The 15,086-nt window shown below is 34.5% G+C and overlaps 2 protein-coding genes across 3 annotated transcripts; both read left to right on the top strand.

Moving 5' to 3' along the window:
* Positions 1–67: 67 nt before the first annotated feature.
* On the top strand, positions 68–6,427 carry LOC129902123 (thioredoxin Y1, chloroplastic-like). Its single transcript, XM_055977174.1, has 4 exons — positions 68–322; positions 2,781–2,869; positions 3,130–3,307; positions 6,089–6,427. Exons 1-4 carry the CDS (start codon positions 131–133, stop codon positions 6,152–6,154), a joined length of 525 nt encoding a protein of 174 aa, XP_055833149.1. The 5' UTR covers positions 68–130; the 3' UTR covers positions 6,155–6,427.
* A 389-nt stretch (positions 6,428–6,816) lies between these two features.
* On the top strand, positions 6,817–14,033 carry LOC129903957 (protein SET DOMAIN GROUP 41). 2 transcript variants are annotated; one of them, XM_055979479.1, is made up of 4 exons: positions 6,817–7,713; positions 7,821–7,924; positions 10,443–10,577; positions 12,761–14,033. In XM_055979479.1, the coding sequence occupies exons 1-4, from the start codon at positions 6,882–6,884 to the stop codon at positions 13,760–13,762; spliced, it is 2,073 nt and encodes a 690-aa protein (XP_055835454.1). In that variant the 5' UTR covers positions 6,817–6,881; the 3' UTR covers positions 13,763–14,033. The 2 variants fall into 2 exon arrangements, with proteins under 2 accessions (XP_055835454.1, XP_055835455.1); XM_055979480.1 differs by having other exon boundaries at positions 6,818–7,713; positions 10,443–10,541.
* The last annotated feature ends 1,053 nt before the right edge of the window (positions 14,034–15,086 follow it).

Here is a 15,086-nt window from a genome sequence, read left to right as displayed (position 1 = left end):
CTCCTTACTATACAACCCACTGCACCTAATCCAAACTCTTTTTCTTATTTATTCAATCTCTCTGTATCTTCTTCACACTCCCTTAAACGTATAATCTTCCAACTTTCTCGTGTTTTCTTCCTTCGAAAAAATGGCAATTTCTATAGCTGCTACTGGAGCCGCAACAGGAGTCGGAGCTTTGACTTCTTCGTCGGCGAATTGCTGTTCTTCTACCAAGTTTTCGTACTTGGCTTCCTTGCAATTTCCAAGAGAGCTTTGCCGTGTTCAAATTGGCAACTATGGGTTGAAGTCCAAGAAAGGGTCTTCACGTCTTGTTCCTCTGGTATTTCATTTCTTTTATCCCAAATTCGAAAAGGGTGTTTTCTTTTTGTCTTCTTAAGTGATTTTTGTTTGATATTGTATGTTAATTTTCCTTTGATTATGTCGTGTAGAGATGTTTTTTCGGGAGTTTTGGCTTGTAAGAGTTTGATTTCTTAGAATTTTGAGTGTTAAGATGGATTTACTTTGGACTTGTTGTGAATTACCCTTTCATTTGAAAAAAAATTGCTTCAATAGCATCTGTCTTGGGGGTTTTATATGCTACATTTCCGTTTTCAGTTGCTAGTAAATGTTAAATGTATAATTTTAAGTGTAATTATCAATTTTTATAGGAGTGGAGGCCTCGAGGTACTGAACATATCTGTCGTTTGCCTTTTTGCCTAACTTGCGCGGACTCTTCACTTTTGACGCCGCACCCCTGTTGGATTCTCCAAAAATACACTACCTTTGGAGAATTCGACACGCACCCGTTGACATTTTTGAAGAGTCTGAGCAAGATAGCTTTTTGCAGTTTCATTTATCTGTATCTCTGGTTGGACTCTTTCTTTTTTTTGGATTGGGGGTGGGGGTGGAAGTGTTTTATGTTGGTGAAGAACAGAAGAGGGTGAAACTAATAGTTTTACTAACGATGTGACCTGTTGTTTATTCTTCTCTTTGAGTTCTTATTTGCTCTTAATAACGATCAGTTAGATTAAGAAATCAAGATTATGTTTTACTTGAATTTGTCTACTAGTTGTGAGGATCCCTGCAGCAAGAGCAATAAGGGCAATTGTTACTGACATGCTTCCTTTGTCTATTTTGTTATTCAGCTTAGGCTTCTACTATTATAAAGTTACAGATAGACTAAACCTGTCATAAGCTCAAAAAACTCACTCATGTGAAGTTCTGTATATGCTGAATGACATGAAAACCAAGTCATCTTCTGTATCATCAAATATTGCAGCTCACGGTAGCTGTCTCTATTAAATTCTCTATGAACCTGACATCTGCAACGAGTCTATTTATTTGAGCCATAATCCCCCACATGCTTCACGGGCATTGAAGTGTGCTTTCTGTCAGCGTCTCCTCTTAATGTGATATGTTGAGCCTATGGGCGTTACACTGGCTTGGAAACACTGAAATGAGTACAATCGTCACTTCTGCTTATCGACAAGTTTTCAAAAGATCACTGTCTTGTTAAGTTTAAAATAGTAACAACTGATTGATAAGCTAGAAAACTGGTAAAGTTGCTGCCATATGACCAGGAGGTCACGGGTTCAAGCCTTGGAAACAGCCTCTGGCAGAAATGCAAGGTAAGGCTGCGTACAATAGACCCTTGTGGTCAGGCCCTTCCCCGGACCCTGCGCATAGCGGGAGCCTTAGTGCACCGGGCTGCTCTTTTTATTGTCTAAAGGTGAACTTTGATTAGATGAAATTTGAATTTTCGAAAGAAATGAGAGCAGTATCAGATTCTCTGTATATTTGTAAAACTGTGTCAGATATTTTAGGATCCTCCAAAATAGATGTTGTATAAATTAGAAAAGGGTGAAATGAACAATATTATTTTTGTTGGATACAAATTAGTATGCTTATTTAGTGTGGGAAGTGAGCCATTCTTTTGGCTCATATTGTCTGACCAAGTAAATAACAAATTACAGTAGATGTTAACTGTCTGAGAACAAGATATAGAGCCCGTTTGGATGGGCTTAAAAAAAGCAACTTTTATGTATGAAGTGCTTTTAGAACTTTGAAGTCCTGAAAGTTATTTTTATAAATAAGCAATTGAGTGTTTGGATAAAAGTGCTTAAATGAGGAAAATGATGTGAATTTTAGGATTAAAAGAATAAAAAGGGTAGTTTGGGAATTTAGTTAAAATATAAGGGATATAAAAGTAATTTCCATGGTCAAAGAAAATGACTTTAAGCACTTAGAAAAAAAAAATTAGGAATCTAACTTTTCATTTTTGACTGACTTTAAGAACTTTATGGCTTAAAGTTAGCATTATTCAAACACGTTCAAAAGCTAAAAAGGGGCTTTAAGTTGGTCAAAACCAACTTAAAGCCCATCCAAACGGGCTCATAGTAGCTTTTTATTCACTTGCTACGTTCCGATGCAAGGTCATTGTTCTTCATTAGCAACATGCTCTTGGAGGACTTCATTTTCAAACCAAACCAAAACAAAAAATGCTCTTGGAGGACTTTAGACTTCTGCTTTTCTATTTATTCATTGCCTTCTTGTTGAATACTTCATTTTCTGTTACGACTAGATGTCTACTTGTTTAGCAATGTCATCAGCCTGAGCTGCTGAATTGCATTATCTTGATTAAATCAATTTTTGATTTTATTCCTCACTGACATCATTATCTCAAATCTGCTGACCTTTGCCCGTTATGTACTCTTTGGAAATATTGCATTGTAAGTTTTTTGCTCTTAAAAAAATGATGGTAATTGCTTAGATTGATTGAATCATATCTGTTTAATTAGGTTGAAGCAAAGAAGCAAACATTTTCTTCCTTTGAAGATTTATTGGAGAACTCTGAGAAACCATTATTGGTTGACTTCTATGCTACCTGGTATGCTGATCTCTTCGTTTTAGTTTTATTCTCCTTGGCAGCCTTCAACCTTTCTTTACATCAAAAGGAGAAGAACATGAATGCTTACAGTATTGCTAAGTGGATATAGCTATTTGTCTCAATCTTAAGTTCTTTGAAGACGCATGTGGAGTCAAAAGCTTCGCAACTGTTTCTACTGACATAATAATGAGAGCATTTTCCAAATTACTTGCATTTCTCAATAATATGATGGAAGAATTAATCTAAAATCTGGATTGCAGGTGTGGTCCTTGCCAGTTCATGGTTCCTATTCTAAACGAAGTTGGTGAATCAATGAAAGATAAAATTCAAGTGGTGAAAATTGATACAGAGAAGTACCCAGCCATTGCAGATAAGTACAAAATACAGGCATTGCCAACCTTCATATTGTTCAAGGATGGAGACGTCTGTGATCGCTTTGTAAGTGGAATAGACCTTGTTATTTTACTTGTTTTCATGTTGTTTTTTCGATAGTATTAATCTCAAAGCTATGAGAATATCTTTTTGAATGACTTTGGTAGTAACTAGTAGGGAATTTTTTTTAAGGTTACCAAGTAGATAGATTTCAACTCAATTTCAAATTTTACATCAAATCCTATTTTGGTGTAAAATTTGGTGTTTTCGAGCTCCAATTCAACACCAAAATTTGCACTATTTTAGTGTGTGAATAGTGTCACACTAAATTTGGTGTGATACTATTCATCACACCAAATCACTTTTTAAATATTTTTATATTATTTCATTAGACAAAACTTTTAATTTAACATTATTTAAACGGAAAAAGGCTTAAAATGTCCTTGAACTATTGGAAAAGGTACAAAAATGCCCTTCATTCATCTATTGGGCCTAAAATGCCCTTATTTTTAGGTCCAAAAATGACATTTTCTTTAACGAAAAAGGGTATTTAGGCCCAATAGATGGATGAAGGGCATTTTTGTACCATTTTCAATAGTTCGAGGGCATTTTAGCCCCTTTTAACAGAATTTTAATTAAATAATTTGAATAATTTTTTTAAACACGTAGCAACCATTTATTGGTTACAATTTAATTATTTAAAATTAATTATAAATTAAAATTTATTTAACAGAATTTTAATTAAAGAATTTGAATAATTTTTTTAAACACGTGGAGGCCATTTATTGGTTACAATTTAATTATTTAAAATTAATTATAAATTAAAATATATTTAACAAAATTTTAATTAAAGAATTTGAATAATTTTTTTAAACACGTGGCGGCCATCTATTTGTTATAATTTAATTATTTAAAATTAATTATAAATCAAAATTTATTTAACAGATTTTTAATTAAATAATTTTTTTAAACAAATGATAGCCATCTATTAGTTACAATTTAATTATTTAAAATTAATTATAAATTAAAATTTATTTAACAGAATTTTAATTAAATAATTTAAATAATTTTTTTAAACACGCCGGCCATTTATTGGTTACAATTTAATTATTTAAAATTAATTATAAATCAAAATTTATTTAACAGAATTTTAATTATGGAAAATGACCTAAAATGCCCTCGAACTATTGGAAATGGTACAAAAATGCCTCATCCATCTATTGGGCCTAAAATGCCCTTTTTCGTTAAAAGAAGGGAAATTTACATAAATGTACTACATTAAGAAAATATTTACCATTTATAGCAATAATATTTTTTTTCACTGAACACTTATAATACAATTTTAATAATACATATTAGCGAGAATAATTTATAAAACTCATATAATACAAGTTTTATTCATGGATAATATATTTATCACATACTTTAATACACTTATAATACATTGTGTCAATTTCTTACCAAACAAGTATAATATATTTTAAAATACTTATAATACATTTAAATTGCATGCATAATTCACTTTTAATACATAGGAGATATATCATAATATTGCTATATATTACTATAAATGGTAATAAATAAAAAGTATCGCTTAAATCAGTAACTATTTATTAAAAAGTATTTTTTCTAGTAGTTTTTTCTTAATAGAAAAGGTCATTTTTGGACCTAAAGGTGGATGTCAAGGGCATTTTAGGCCCAATAGATGGATGAGGGGCATTTTTGTACCATTTCCAATAGTTTGAGGGCATTTTAGGCCCTTTTCCGTTATATAAATTGTATGTTTTTAATGAAGTCTCTTGTATACATAATTATTTTGTATGTAATATTTTTATAATATTAATTTTAGATTTAAAAGTTAAAAAAGGGCTTTCCGGTGCACTTAAGCTCCCGCTATGCGCAGGGTCCGGGGAAGGGCAGCTTTTCATAAATTAATCTTCCTATAAATGACTTTTTTAAAAATAAAATTTATGTTAATTCAATTATAAATTATAATTGGATATAACTACAATTAATTTTCACAAAAATAAAAAATACAAACATAATAAATTATGGTGAATGTTTTAGAAAAAAATTGTTTTATGAAATAAGAAAATATAAATGAAATAAAAAATAATAATATAATATTGAAGAGAGAGGAGTATAAAAAGAATATTTCTTTTTAGTGTAAAATTTAATATAGTGAATTGGAGTTGATTTATATTAAAATAGTGCCGACACCATTTTAGTGTAAAATTTGGTGTTATGGGTTTGAGATGCCCATATTATGGCTCTTCCCCTCGTGCACTGCACACGCAAAGCCCAAAAGAAGAAGAACAAAGAAATGATCAAACAACTGATTGAAAACAATCAAGAAACAAACAACCGCATGGGGGTGGGGACCTTTGAAAGTGCATATAGCTTCTAATATTTTATTTGAGCGAGAAAAATGCTAGTTAGTTCACTTTCTACCCACGAGGCAGATATAAGGTCTGCGTACAATCTACTCCCCCACAAACCTCACTTTGTGGGACTATACTTGATATATTAGTATGAGAAAAATGCTGGCCAAGGACATCAGCAACAAGACTTGAGCAGTAGCAGAGCCAAAATTTTCACTAATGAGTTTCAAAATACGAAAAAGTTAAAGGGGATTTAACATCTATTATATATACATAAACGATAATTTTAACCATGTATAAACAATGTAACTTTCCAATGAAGGGGGTTCAGATGAACCCTTGGGGCCCTGCCTAGATCTGCCCCTAGACTTGAGGTTTTGGTAGATTTTTTTTTTCTTTTGCAAATTTTCTAGTTGATTTAGTATTTAGCTCAAGTGTATGTAACTGCTTTAATGTGTTGTTTCAGGAGGGCGCACTCAATGCTCCTCAATTGATGGAACGCATAGAATCTGCACTGGAAGTTAAGCAGTAGTCTTGGCGTTCTGCCTTTGTAGTGCTCGGATCCTCCTTTTGAAGTCATTCCTGTTTAAATTTCAAAGATCATGTTCTGTTGAAGACTTCAGTTCTCACTCCACTGTATTTGCAAAGAAAATTGATTAGACACAGCCTACAGATGTAGAATGGTCAATCCATTTGGCCTAACTGCTGCATTTTTTTCCCCTTCAAATATGATTCGACTTTAATTTTTTCACAGAATGGCAAACTTTGATCTACTGATGTTCAATGTATTAATCATTCACCAGAATTTCCTTCTTTTCAGGCACTCGACTAGTTTTTACTTTTAATTGTTAAAAGTATATTCGATTTAATGAATGAATTCCTATTTGCGGATGAATGATACCAACTAGTTTAGATTATTTCAACTAATATACATGCCAACTAAAAAGGAAAGGAATGGAGAGAGTATATAGTAGTTGAATGATACCAGATAGTTTAGTTGAATAATTTTTCTCTATTTCAAGTTTAGTGTCTCCTCAGACCAAGGGTGGATGAAATATTTTTAAAGTTTTTCATCAAATTTATAGAAAAATAAACTCGTTATAAATAAGAAAAATAAGTTTTTTGGTGAAAGTAAAAAAGGAAATTAGTGAAAGCAGAGAAAATAAGTGATGATTAATGAGGAATCAAATTCACGTAACCAACGAAATGAGTTAGGAGTCTAGTTGCCAGAAAAATTGCAATTTTTCCTTTAGGTGAAAATGGAGATGAGAGCAAAAGAAGACATTCCAATAGGCCAAGACCTCACTCCTCCAATCCCACCACTTTCCCTCTCCCTCCACCATTCTACACTCCTCTCTCACTGTTCTTCTTGCTTTTCTCCTCTCCCTCATCCTCCTTCTCTTCACTATCCTCCCTTCTTCTCCCTTAAAAATCCCAACCCAAATCACTTCATTCGTTACTGTTCCCTTCAATGCTCTTCTCTCGACTCCCCTATTCACTTCTCCTCTTCAGAATTCCACTTCTTTCACCTCTTTCCTCAACCCCTTTACACCACTTTCCCTACTTCCTCCGACCTTCGTCTCTCCCTCCGCCTTCTCCACCGCTTCCAAACGCTTCATCTCATCCAAGAATCAAATGGGTCTTTCTTAAATTTGGAAAGAATTGGTGGGTTGGTGACGAATTTCAGGAAAGTAATGTTCTTGGAAGAACACTGCAGCGATGATGAACTTTCTGGAAGAATTCGTGATGGGGCAAAGGCTTTGGCAGCTTCAAGAAGAATGTGTGTCGGCTTAGAGACCAATGGAGAGTATACTTTGGAAGCTGCAGTGCTCTGCTTAGTGCTGACCAATGCAGTGGAAGTGCATGATAAGGATGGGAGAAGTTTAGGCGTGGGTGTTTATGATGTAACGTTTTCATGGGTCAATCATAGCTGCTCTCCTAATGCTTCTTACAGATTTTGTACAGCATCAGATTCTGGGGGGATATTGGAGAGTAGGATATGTCCTGCAGCTCCAGAGACTGGTGTTGCTGGCATTGAAAGTGAATCAATTAGTAGTAATACTAAACTTCAGAAATCCATGTCAGTGATTGGTAATGTTCTGCTGCATTTTCTTTTCCAGAGTTATGGTCTTTTTGATAATCTTGAAAGAAACCAAATGTGATTTAGTTTTTGCCTTCGATTCGTTGTTTGGCGATAGGTGGAAGTGAAGCATGTGGTCCGAAGATAATCTTTAGAAGTATAAAGAGCATCCATGAAAGTGAAGAAGTGTTGATAACATACACTGACTTGTTACAGCCTAAGGTACACTTGTTCTCAATCTTTTGAAGGATATATAAATTATAGGAAGGATGTTTCATCAACATCATAAAAAAGTTTATGTTTATTTTGATTCTTATAAATGGAAAATTTTGTATGCTCACAATGTGAGTCATTTTCTGGGATGGCCTAGCTACATGATTTGCTCAGATTAAGTTGGGTGTGGATGAAGATTTGCCTTCTGTGGTTCGTAGTTAGAATTGGAAGTTTACATCTTTTTTTTAAAAGAATATTTTTTTTACTTCGGTTTATCACCGTGAAGGTCTTTCACACAGTAATCCAAAAATTCTTTCTCTACAAACAACAAAAATCAATTGTTGAGAACTTTTATGTGGTCATGCTACTCTTTTTTTTAATTTAATGTTTGTGTCATATGATGGTAAACCTGCTTAACCTTTGAAATCCATGAATATTAAATGATTACACTTTGGCCATATTTAGATATTTTACCAAATTCATGGTCGAAAAATACTAGAAAAATGTAGAATAGATGACCATAATCTCCTAATTGTAGGGTGCATCCAACGGTGTAGTAGTCAATAGAGTTGGTGAAAATCTCGGACACCAAGGCTCAAACCCCAACCGTTTTCCTATCTACTTAAGATTTGATGAATAGAATTACCCATATCTACCTATATCTGTGTTGTTGGAACGTAGGAGGTAGCAGGTACCTGATGGAATAGGCGAGTTGCGCATAAGCTGGCAAGAACACCACAATTATCAACAAAAAAGAATTCCTAAATGGAGTGGCTTGGACCCAGAAACATTCACAATATCTATCTCCAATTATCAGAAATGGTTGAACAAATGGGTAGAAGGTTGTTCATAAATGGGTTTGTCGGGAGAGGATGTTTGAAAGCCATAATTACACTTACCTGAACATATCCCTATAAATTTGCTTGAGGTGATTGTCAACTTTGTTATTCATTTCTTCTGGTAGTCTTCTGGCATGTCTCAATGGTGCTATATACATAACCCAGTTGCCACATTCAAAAACTTAAGGACAATGGACAGAGGTAAACTCCCTGTAAAACTGACTGCTTGATGTTGAAGCTTCCCATTCTTCTGAAATCAGAAATCTATAAAAGTCTTGTAGCAATGTCATGGCCTTCCGCTTTTGTCCATGTATACTTGCGACCTGCCTATGGTTTATCCTCCAACCACATCTCCTCTAGTACAGTTCTTCTCAGATGGAAATCTAACTGTGTTGAAGTCTCCATCAATCACCCAGGGCCCATTAAAAAGGCTTCTGACTGCCCCCAGTTCCAACCACACCTCATCGCTCTCCACCCTGACCTTAGGAGCATATACACTGGATAAATGCCAACAAAAATCCTGAGTTTTTCTTGCGAATTTGCAGGTGATACAGTAAGAACCCACCTCACATATATCTCTCCCTCCCATATTCTGCTACCCCATAGTAATATAATTTTCCTTCTGGTACCACTGGCCTCCAATTGTGCATACTTCACCCACGTATATGCCCATAGTTCTTTGACAGTATCCCTTATGCCACCTTCCAACTTTGATTCTTGAAGACAAAAGACATTCACTCCTTCCAGTGAACCCCAAACTCCTTGCTTAACTTGAGAATGTATTATGATGAACCCATATTGAGGCATCAGCTCCTGAATCCTCAGTAACAGAGAAGATATTGTGGAGAATTTTAATCAAGTGTCTTATATTTTTGGATCCCTGACATCTTGATTGGAAGTTACTTCCTCCATCCCTAGAAGACTGTCCAACTTCAGACGATGTGCACTTACCTAAACTAGACATCTATTGCATTATTATTCAGTATATTCTGAACATTGTACACTCCAAAAGAGAAGAACCAGTCACTTTTTTTTTAATCCATATAATACTTAAAAGTTGTCAGGTAGTCCACTGTAGATGTACTTTTGCGCCCAATTTTCTTTCAGAATACATTATAGCTCTCTTCCAGTAAAGTGTTCTTGATCAAGTAAAGTATATACATTATAACTCTCTGCCAGTAAAAGGTTCTTGATCAAGTAAAGTATATATATATAAAAATAGAATACATTATATGTCAATCTCAGTGTTAGTCTCTCTGCCAGTTAAGATATTCAAATCAATTGGTTAGATGAAGTAATTGATTAATGTTTTTCTGTTTCTTATCAAATGTTTCTTTATGTAGAACCTTCTGAACTCACGTATGAACTATGAATCAAGTGCCAGTTTAGATACTTTTTCTATGACAGAACAAAATGCTGGTTTCAATGCTTGTTTAGGCTATGGATAATATCACTGTAACGTTATCAATTGGATTTATTTGAGTTGTTGCTTAGATTGTTTACCAGAATTGTTCTTAATTTTCAAATCCAGTATATAGTGATGATGTCAGCTAAGTTCTGCAAGTTGTTTTTAACTATGTCCTATGTTAAACATGTCAACTTTCAAAAGAAAAAAAAGTTTTAACTCAATCAGTTCAAGTTCGTTTGAAATCTTATTCTTTTCTCATGCAACTTCACTTGTCTTCCAGGTGATGAGGCAATCAGAGTTGTGGTCTAAGTACAGGTTCAGTTGCTGCTGTAAACGCTGTAGAGCAATGCCTACGACTTATATAGATCATTGTCTGCAGGTAAAATCATATGGGTTGAGAACATTGGTTAGAAAGGTATGCATAAGTGATGCACGGCCTAATTGTAATTGTAGAACCATCAGTTTCGTCCAACTGTAAGCTCCTACTTAAAATGATTCCAATTTGACCCCTTTGATTTTCCATACTTTATAAATTTATGTTTAGTAATTGCAGCTTATTCCTGTTAACTTGAGTTGTTGTGGGTAATCTAGTAATTGGAGTATTTTTTTTTTCATGATCTATTTTTGGTAATTCACAACTAAATAGTTGTAATTTGGAGGTTTCTTTCATTCATTACTTTGACTTTGCTGCCATTGTTGTTTCGGCCTATTTGTCTTTTAATCTCCTTAAATTTGGTGTGGCATCAAATTGTGATGGCAATCAGAATGCACTTACACTGTGAAAGGATTAGCCCACAGTTATAAGACACATATGAAAGTTTGATGATCATGCAGATGAGAGGTGACTATAAATGTTGTTTCAAAGAAACTAAGGTGTTAAAACTTGTAAATCAAAACTTTAAAGGAATCACAGTTGAAATAACCTTGCAAAAACTGCAAGTTATGTTCAGCTCTAAAATTGAGTAAGGTTTTTAAATTTCCCAATATTCTAGGATTGGACCAAGAACCTGTCAAGGTGTTTATCATCAATAGCAACAACAACATCATACCTGGTGTAATCCCATAGGCGGGGTTTGGGGAGGGTAAAGTGTATGTAGACCTTTACCTTACCTCGTGGAGGTAGACATGCTGTTTCTGAAAGACGCTCGGCTTGTGTAATACACATCAAAGCAATCAAAAAAATACAAAAAGAAAAGAGGACATATCAAATAATAGGGAAAACGTTACAAAGTTTCAGAAAACAAGGAGCAATAACAATAGCAAAATGCGATAAACGAAGCGCAAAAAATAACGTGACAACAATAACATATCCAATGCAATCCCTCTAGTGGGGGTTTGGTCACAAGAAATAACGGGGAGTAACAGAAATCGTAGGACAGGAAACTACGAGAAAAAAAATGCTACTTAGACTAGTATGAATGGAGAAAAATTCCCACACATCCACCTCAACATCCCACTTCTGCTACTCTCATCTTTTGAACATGAGAGTTCTTACCTGGCCGACACTTCTCCCCATACAACATAGTTGACCTAACCACCACTTTGTAGAATTTATCTTTTAAGTTTTGAAGATACATTCTTATCGTATAGGACTCCTGTGAGAAATATAGGAGAAAAATATTATTGAATTGTGTCGCTACATTATTACATTGAGACCCTATTGTAGACACTACATTAGACTCCTTTACCAACTAGGACACTACATTATAATCTTTTTCCAAGTAGGATTCTATATATTATTCATATTCATATTCCTATTCTAAATAGGATTATATATACTATTCTTGTTTCTATTCCTATTCTAACAACTCCGAAGGTGAACCTCCATTTTATTAACCCCGAACCAATATGATGTTTGACATCATCATCGATCTCCCCATTTTCTTGAATTAAAGACCCATGATGCTTGAAACTTCATTTCTTGGGGATGACCTGTGTATCAAGCCTCACTTCCATACCATACTTTTGCCACACATCACTAAATTTGCACTTCAAGATTCAGTTTTAGTCTTGCTCAACTCAAACCCTTGAGACTTCAATGTTTGTCTCCAAACCTCCAACCCAACGTTAACTCTGTGGCTGTCTTGTCAATCAGTATTATATCAATCTGCAAATAACATACACTTCACCTTGGATATGATGCGTCACTTCATCCCTCACCAAGGAAAAAAGAACGGACTAAGAGCTGATTTCTTGTGCAACCCCATCACGACTGGGAAGTGTTCCGAATCTCCTCCCACTGTCCTTGCTTGGATCATGGCTCTATCAAGCATCTCCATAGAACCTACCTTGGAACTTTGTCATATGTCTTTTCTAGGTCAATTAACATCATGTTTATCATCAATAGGAATAAGAACTTTAAAAATAACCCAAAAACATCCGGGCTGGTGTTTAACAATCTGCCGAGAAGTTTAGTGTATATATTTTCTCTTTTCATTTTCCATCATATGGTTCATTTCTTCTTTTCATTTTTTGGGAGTTTTTTGTGTTCTTTAATGCAGAGTACTGCTGAGTTGAAGATCATTGTTCTTGTTTTTTCTCTTATGGAGTACCTAAGCCTTTAGATCATTAACATCTATTGTGAATTTTCTTGTGTAGGAAATCTTAATTTTAAATCTCGTTTGTTCAAATATGGCTTCTGGTGACAACTTTTACGGGGACCATGTAATGGAGAAGCTGATGGATTGCTTGAATGACGCTATAGACGACTTCCTGTCATTTAATAGCCCCAAGAATTGTTGTGAAAAACTTGAGATCCTGCTTACTCAAGATCATGTTAACATACTTCTAAAGCCTAATGGAGAAAAATTACATCAACTCTTCAGATTACATCCTCTTCATCATGTCTCTTTGCATGCCTACATGACACTTGCTTCTGCATATAAAGTCTCTGTAAGTGAACTGCTGGCCGTAGACCCTGAAGGTGATGAACATCAAACCGAAGCTTTTAATATGAGCAGAAAGAGTGCAGCATATTCCTTGTTGCTTGCAGGTGCCACCCAGCATTTATTAGAATCTGAATCTTCTCTCATTGTGCCTGTGTCAAATTTTTGGACGACTGCTGGTGAGACTTTACTAAGTCTTGTCAGAAGCTCCACATGGGACTTATTTTCAAAGGGAAGACACATTGAAGATTTTTCATTTTTGTCATATCAAATTTGTGGCAAATGCATGCTGCTTGATAGGTTTAGAGATAATTCTACTGGCACTCCCGATAAAAATGCAGAATTTGCTGAGGTAACTAGCCAATTTTTGAATTGTGTTACCGATACAACACAAAAAATCTGGGGTTTTCTCATAGAGGAAGGTGGTTACTTGAAAGTAGTTGAGGATCCCATTAACTTTAGATGGCTTGGGAGTAGGATGCCATCTCTTACTCATTTTGCAGCTCATGCTACAAGCCCTGGTGCATCAGACAAAACAGATTCTGGATTGGAAGCAGAAGAATATCACAACAAGATACGGGTAAAATTGTTCTTGCTTGGTATTCATTGCTTAATCTATGGAGCATTTTTGTCAACTGTATGGTTTGGTCCTAATTCACCACTGATGTCTAAAGTTGAAAGTCTTCTCTGTGTCGAAGGTATTCTGAATGGTTAAGCTATTGGTTGCATGCAAATCCCAATTGTTTGTCTAATAGTCTTTTAAGTTGTTGGCTACATAATGGGATATCCTTATACTTGGCTCGGATTTTTATTGGTTATGATGTGTCATCCATGTTAGATCGAGTGAGGAACACATAAAGGTTAAGTGGAATTTAACCTTTAATTAAATGAGAAGATCAGGCCCTGCTAGATAATTAAGTGATGAGTGTGATCACAAATTTTAATTCTATTTAAAGTAGTTTAGTGAAGAAAGCAAATCTCCAATGCTTGAGCATGAATTAAATAAAGCCAACAGCTCACGTCTTGGTGCCGACCACGTCTATCTAGGGGAGGTTCTTAAATATTATTTTGATTAAACAAGCCATATGTCGTGTTATGTCACGTCAAAATCTCAAAGAGATTAATTCCTAATTTTAAAAAAATAAATATAGGATATAGCCCATTTAACTTTTCCACTAAATTTCATTTTGGCACATCAACACAATCTTGTTTCATGTTGGATGTTAATCCTCCAATTCTATTTTTTTTTATGTATCATTTAAATACAAAATATTAACTGGATGCATTAATAACATTACTCACCTTTTAAAGTGCATGGCAAACTCTTAGTTTTTAACATTAATATTCTAACATTTTTATCGTTAATAACCTTCTCCTCTATTTATTTTCTTTATATTCTCTTCAATCTCATTTTTGTTAAGTGGAATGTCCACATATTAAGTGGAATGTCCACTACATATTATATTAAAGTGGGGCCCACTAAAAGTGGGCAGTCCACTAATCATTTTCTAACACTAATTTTTATATATATACATTGCCATGAATTGGCAATGAGAGACGGTGAAGAACAGAAATACATATACGCAATTCCTCTCTTTCTCTCTTGTGTTCTGTTTTCCTCAATATCTCTTTTTCAATAATTTTACTTAATTTTGCCAAGCTAGTTATTTTTATAACATGTTATCAGCACGAGGCTCCGGCTAATTTTGAAGGTAACAAAAGTGGTAAGAGTTTTATTTAATTTTATTTTTATAAAATGACAAATATTTCCAAAATTGAATTTACTGCTCTTGATATTTCTGGAAAAGATTACTCCTCATGGGTACTAGATGCCGAAATTCATCTTGAATCGATGGGTCTGGCAGACATCATCAAAGATGATAACCAGGCATCTAATCAAGACCGTGCAAAAGCTATGATTTTTCTCCGCCACCATCTTGACGAGGGTCTTAAATTACAATATCTTACATTAAAAGATCCCTTGAAATTGTGGAAAAATTTAAAAGAAAGGTATGACCACCTGAAGTTGGTCATGCTTC

The sequence above is a fragment of the Solanum dulcamara genome, chromosome 9, assembly GCF_947179165.1.
Source record: "Solanum dulcamara chromosome 9, daSolDulc1.2, whole genome shotgun sequence".
Classification (NCBI taxonomy): Eukaryota; Viridiplantae; Streptophyta; class Magnoliopsida; order Solanales; family Solanaceae; genus Solanum; species Solanum dulcamara.
This window is presented reverse-complemented; position numbering and strand designations above follow the sequence as displayed.

Excerpts from the sequence above, each read along its gene's own strand:
- LOC129902123 (XM_055977174.1), top strand. The coding sequence starts at position 131 with ATGGCAATTTCTATAGCTGCTACTGGAGCCGCAACAGGAGTCGGAGCT. Across the intron at positions 2,870-3,129 it reads GTTGACTTCTATGCTACCTG|GTGTGGTCCTTGCCAGTTCA; the intron begins GTATGCTGATCT and ends TCTGGATTGCAG. Across the intron at positions 3,308-6,088 it reads GAGACGTCTGTGATCGCTTT|GAGGGCGCACTCAATGCTCC; the intron begins GTAAGTGGAATA and ends GTGTTGTTTCAG.
- LOC129903957 (XM_055979479.1), top strand. The coding sequence starts at position 6,882 with ATGGAGATGAGAGCAAAAGAAGACATTCCAATAGGCCAAGACCTCACT. Across the intron at positions 7,714-7,820 it reads GAAATCCATGTCAGTGATTG|GTGGAAGTGAAGCATGTGGT; the intron begins GTAATGTTCTGC and ends GTTTGGCGATAG. Across the intron at positions 10,578-12,760 it reads TGAGAACATTGGTTAGAAAG|GAAATCTTAATTTTAAATCT; the intron begins GTATGCATAAGT and ends TTTCTTGTGTAG.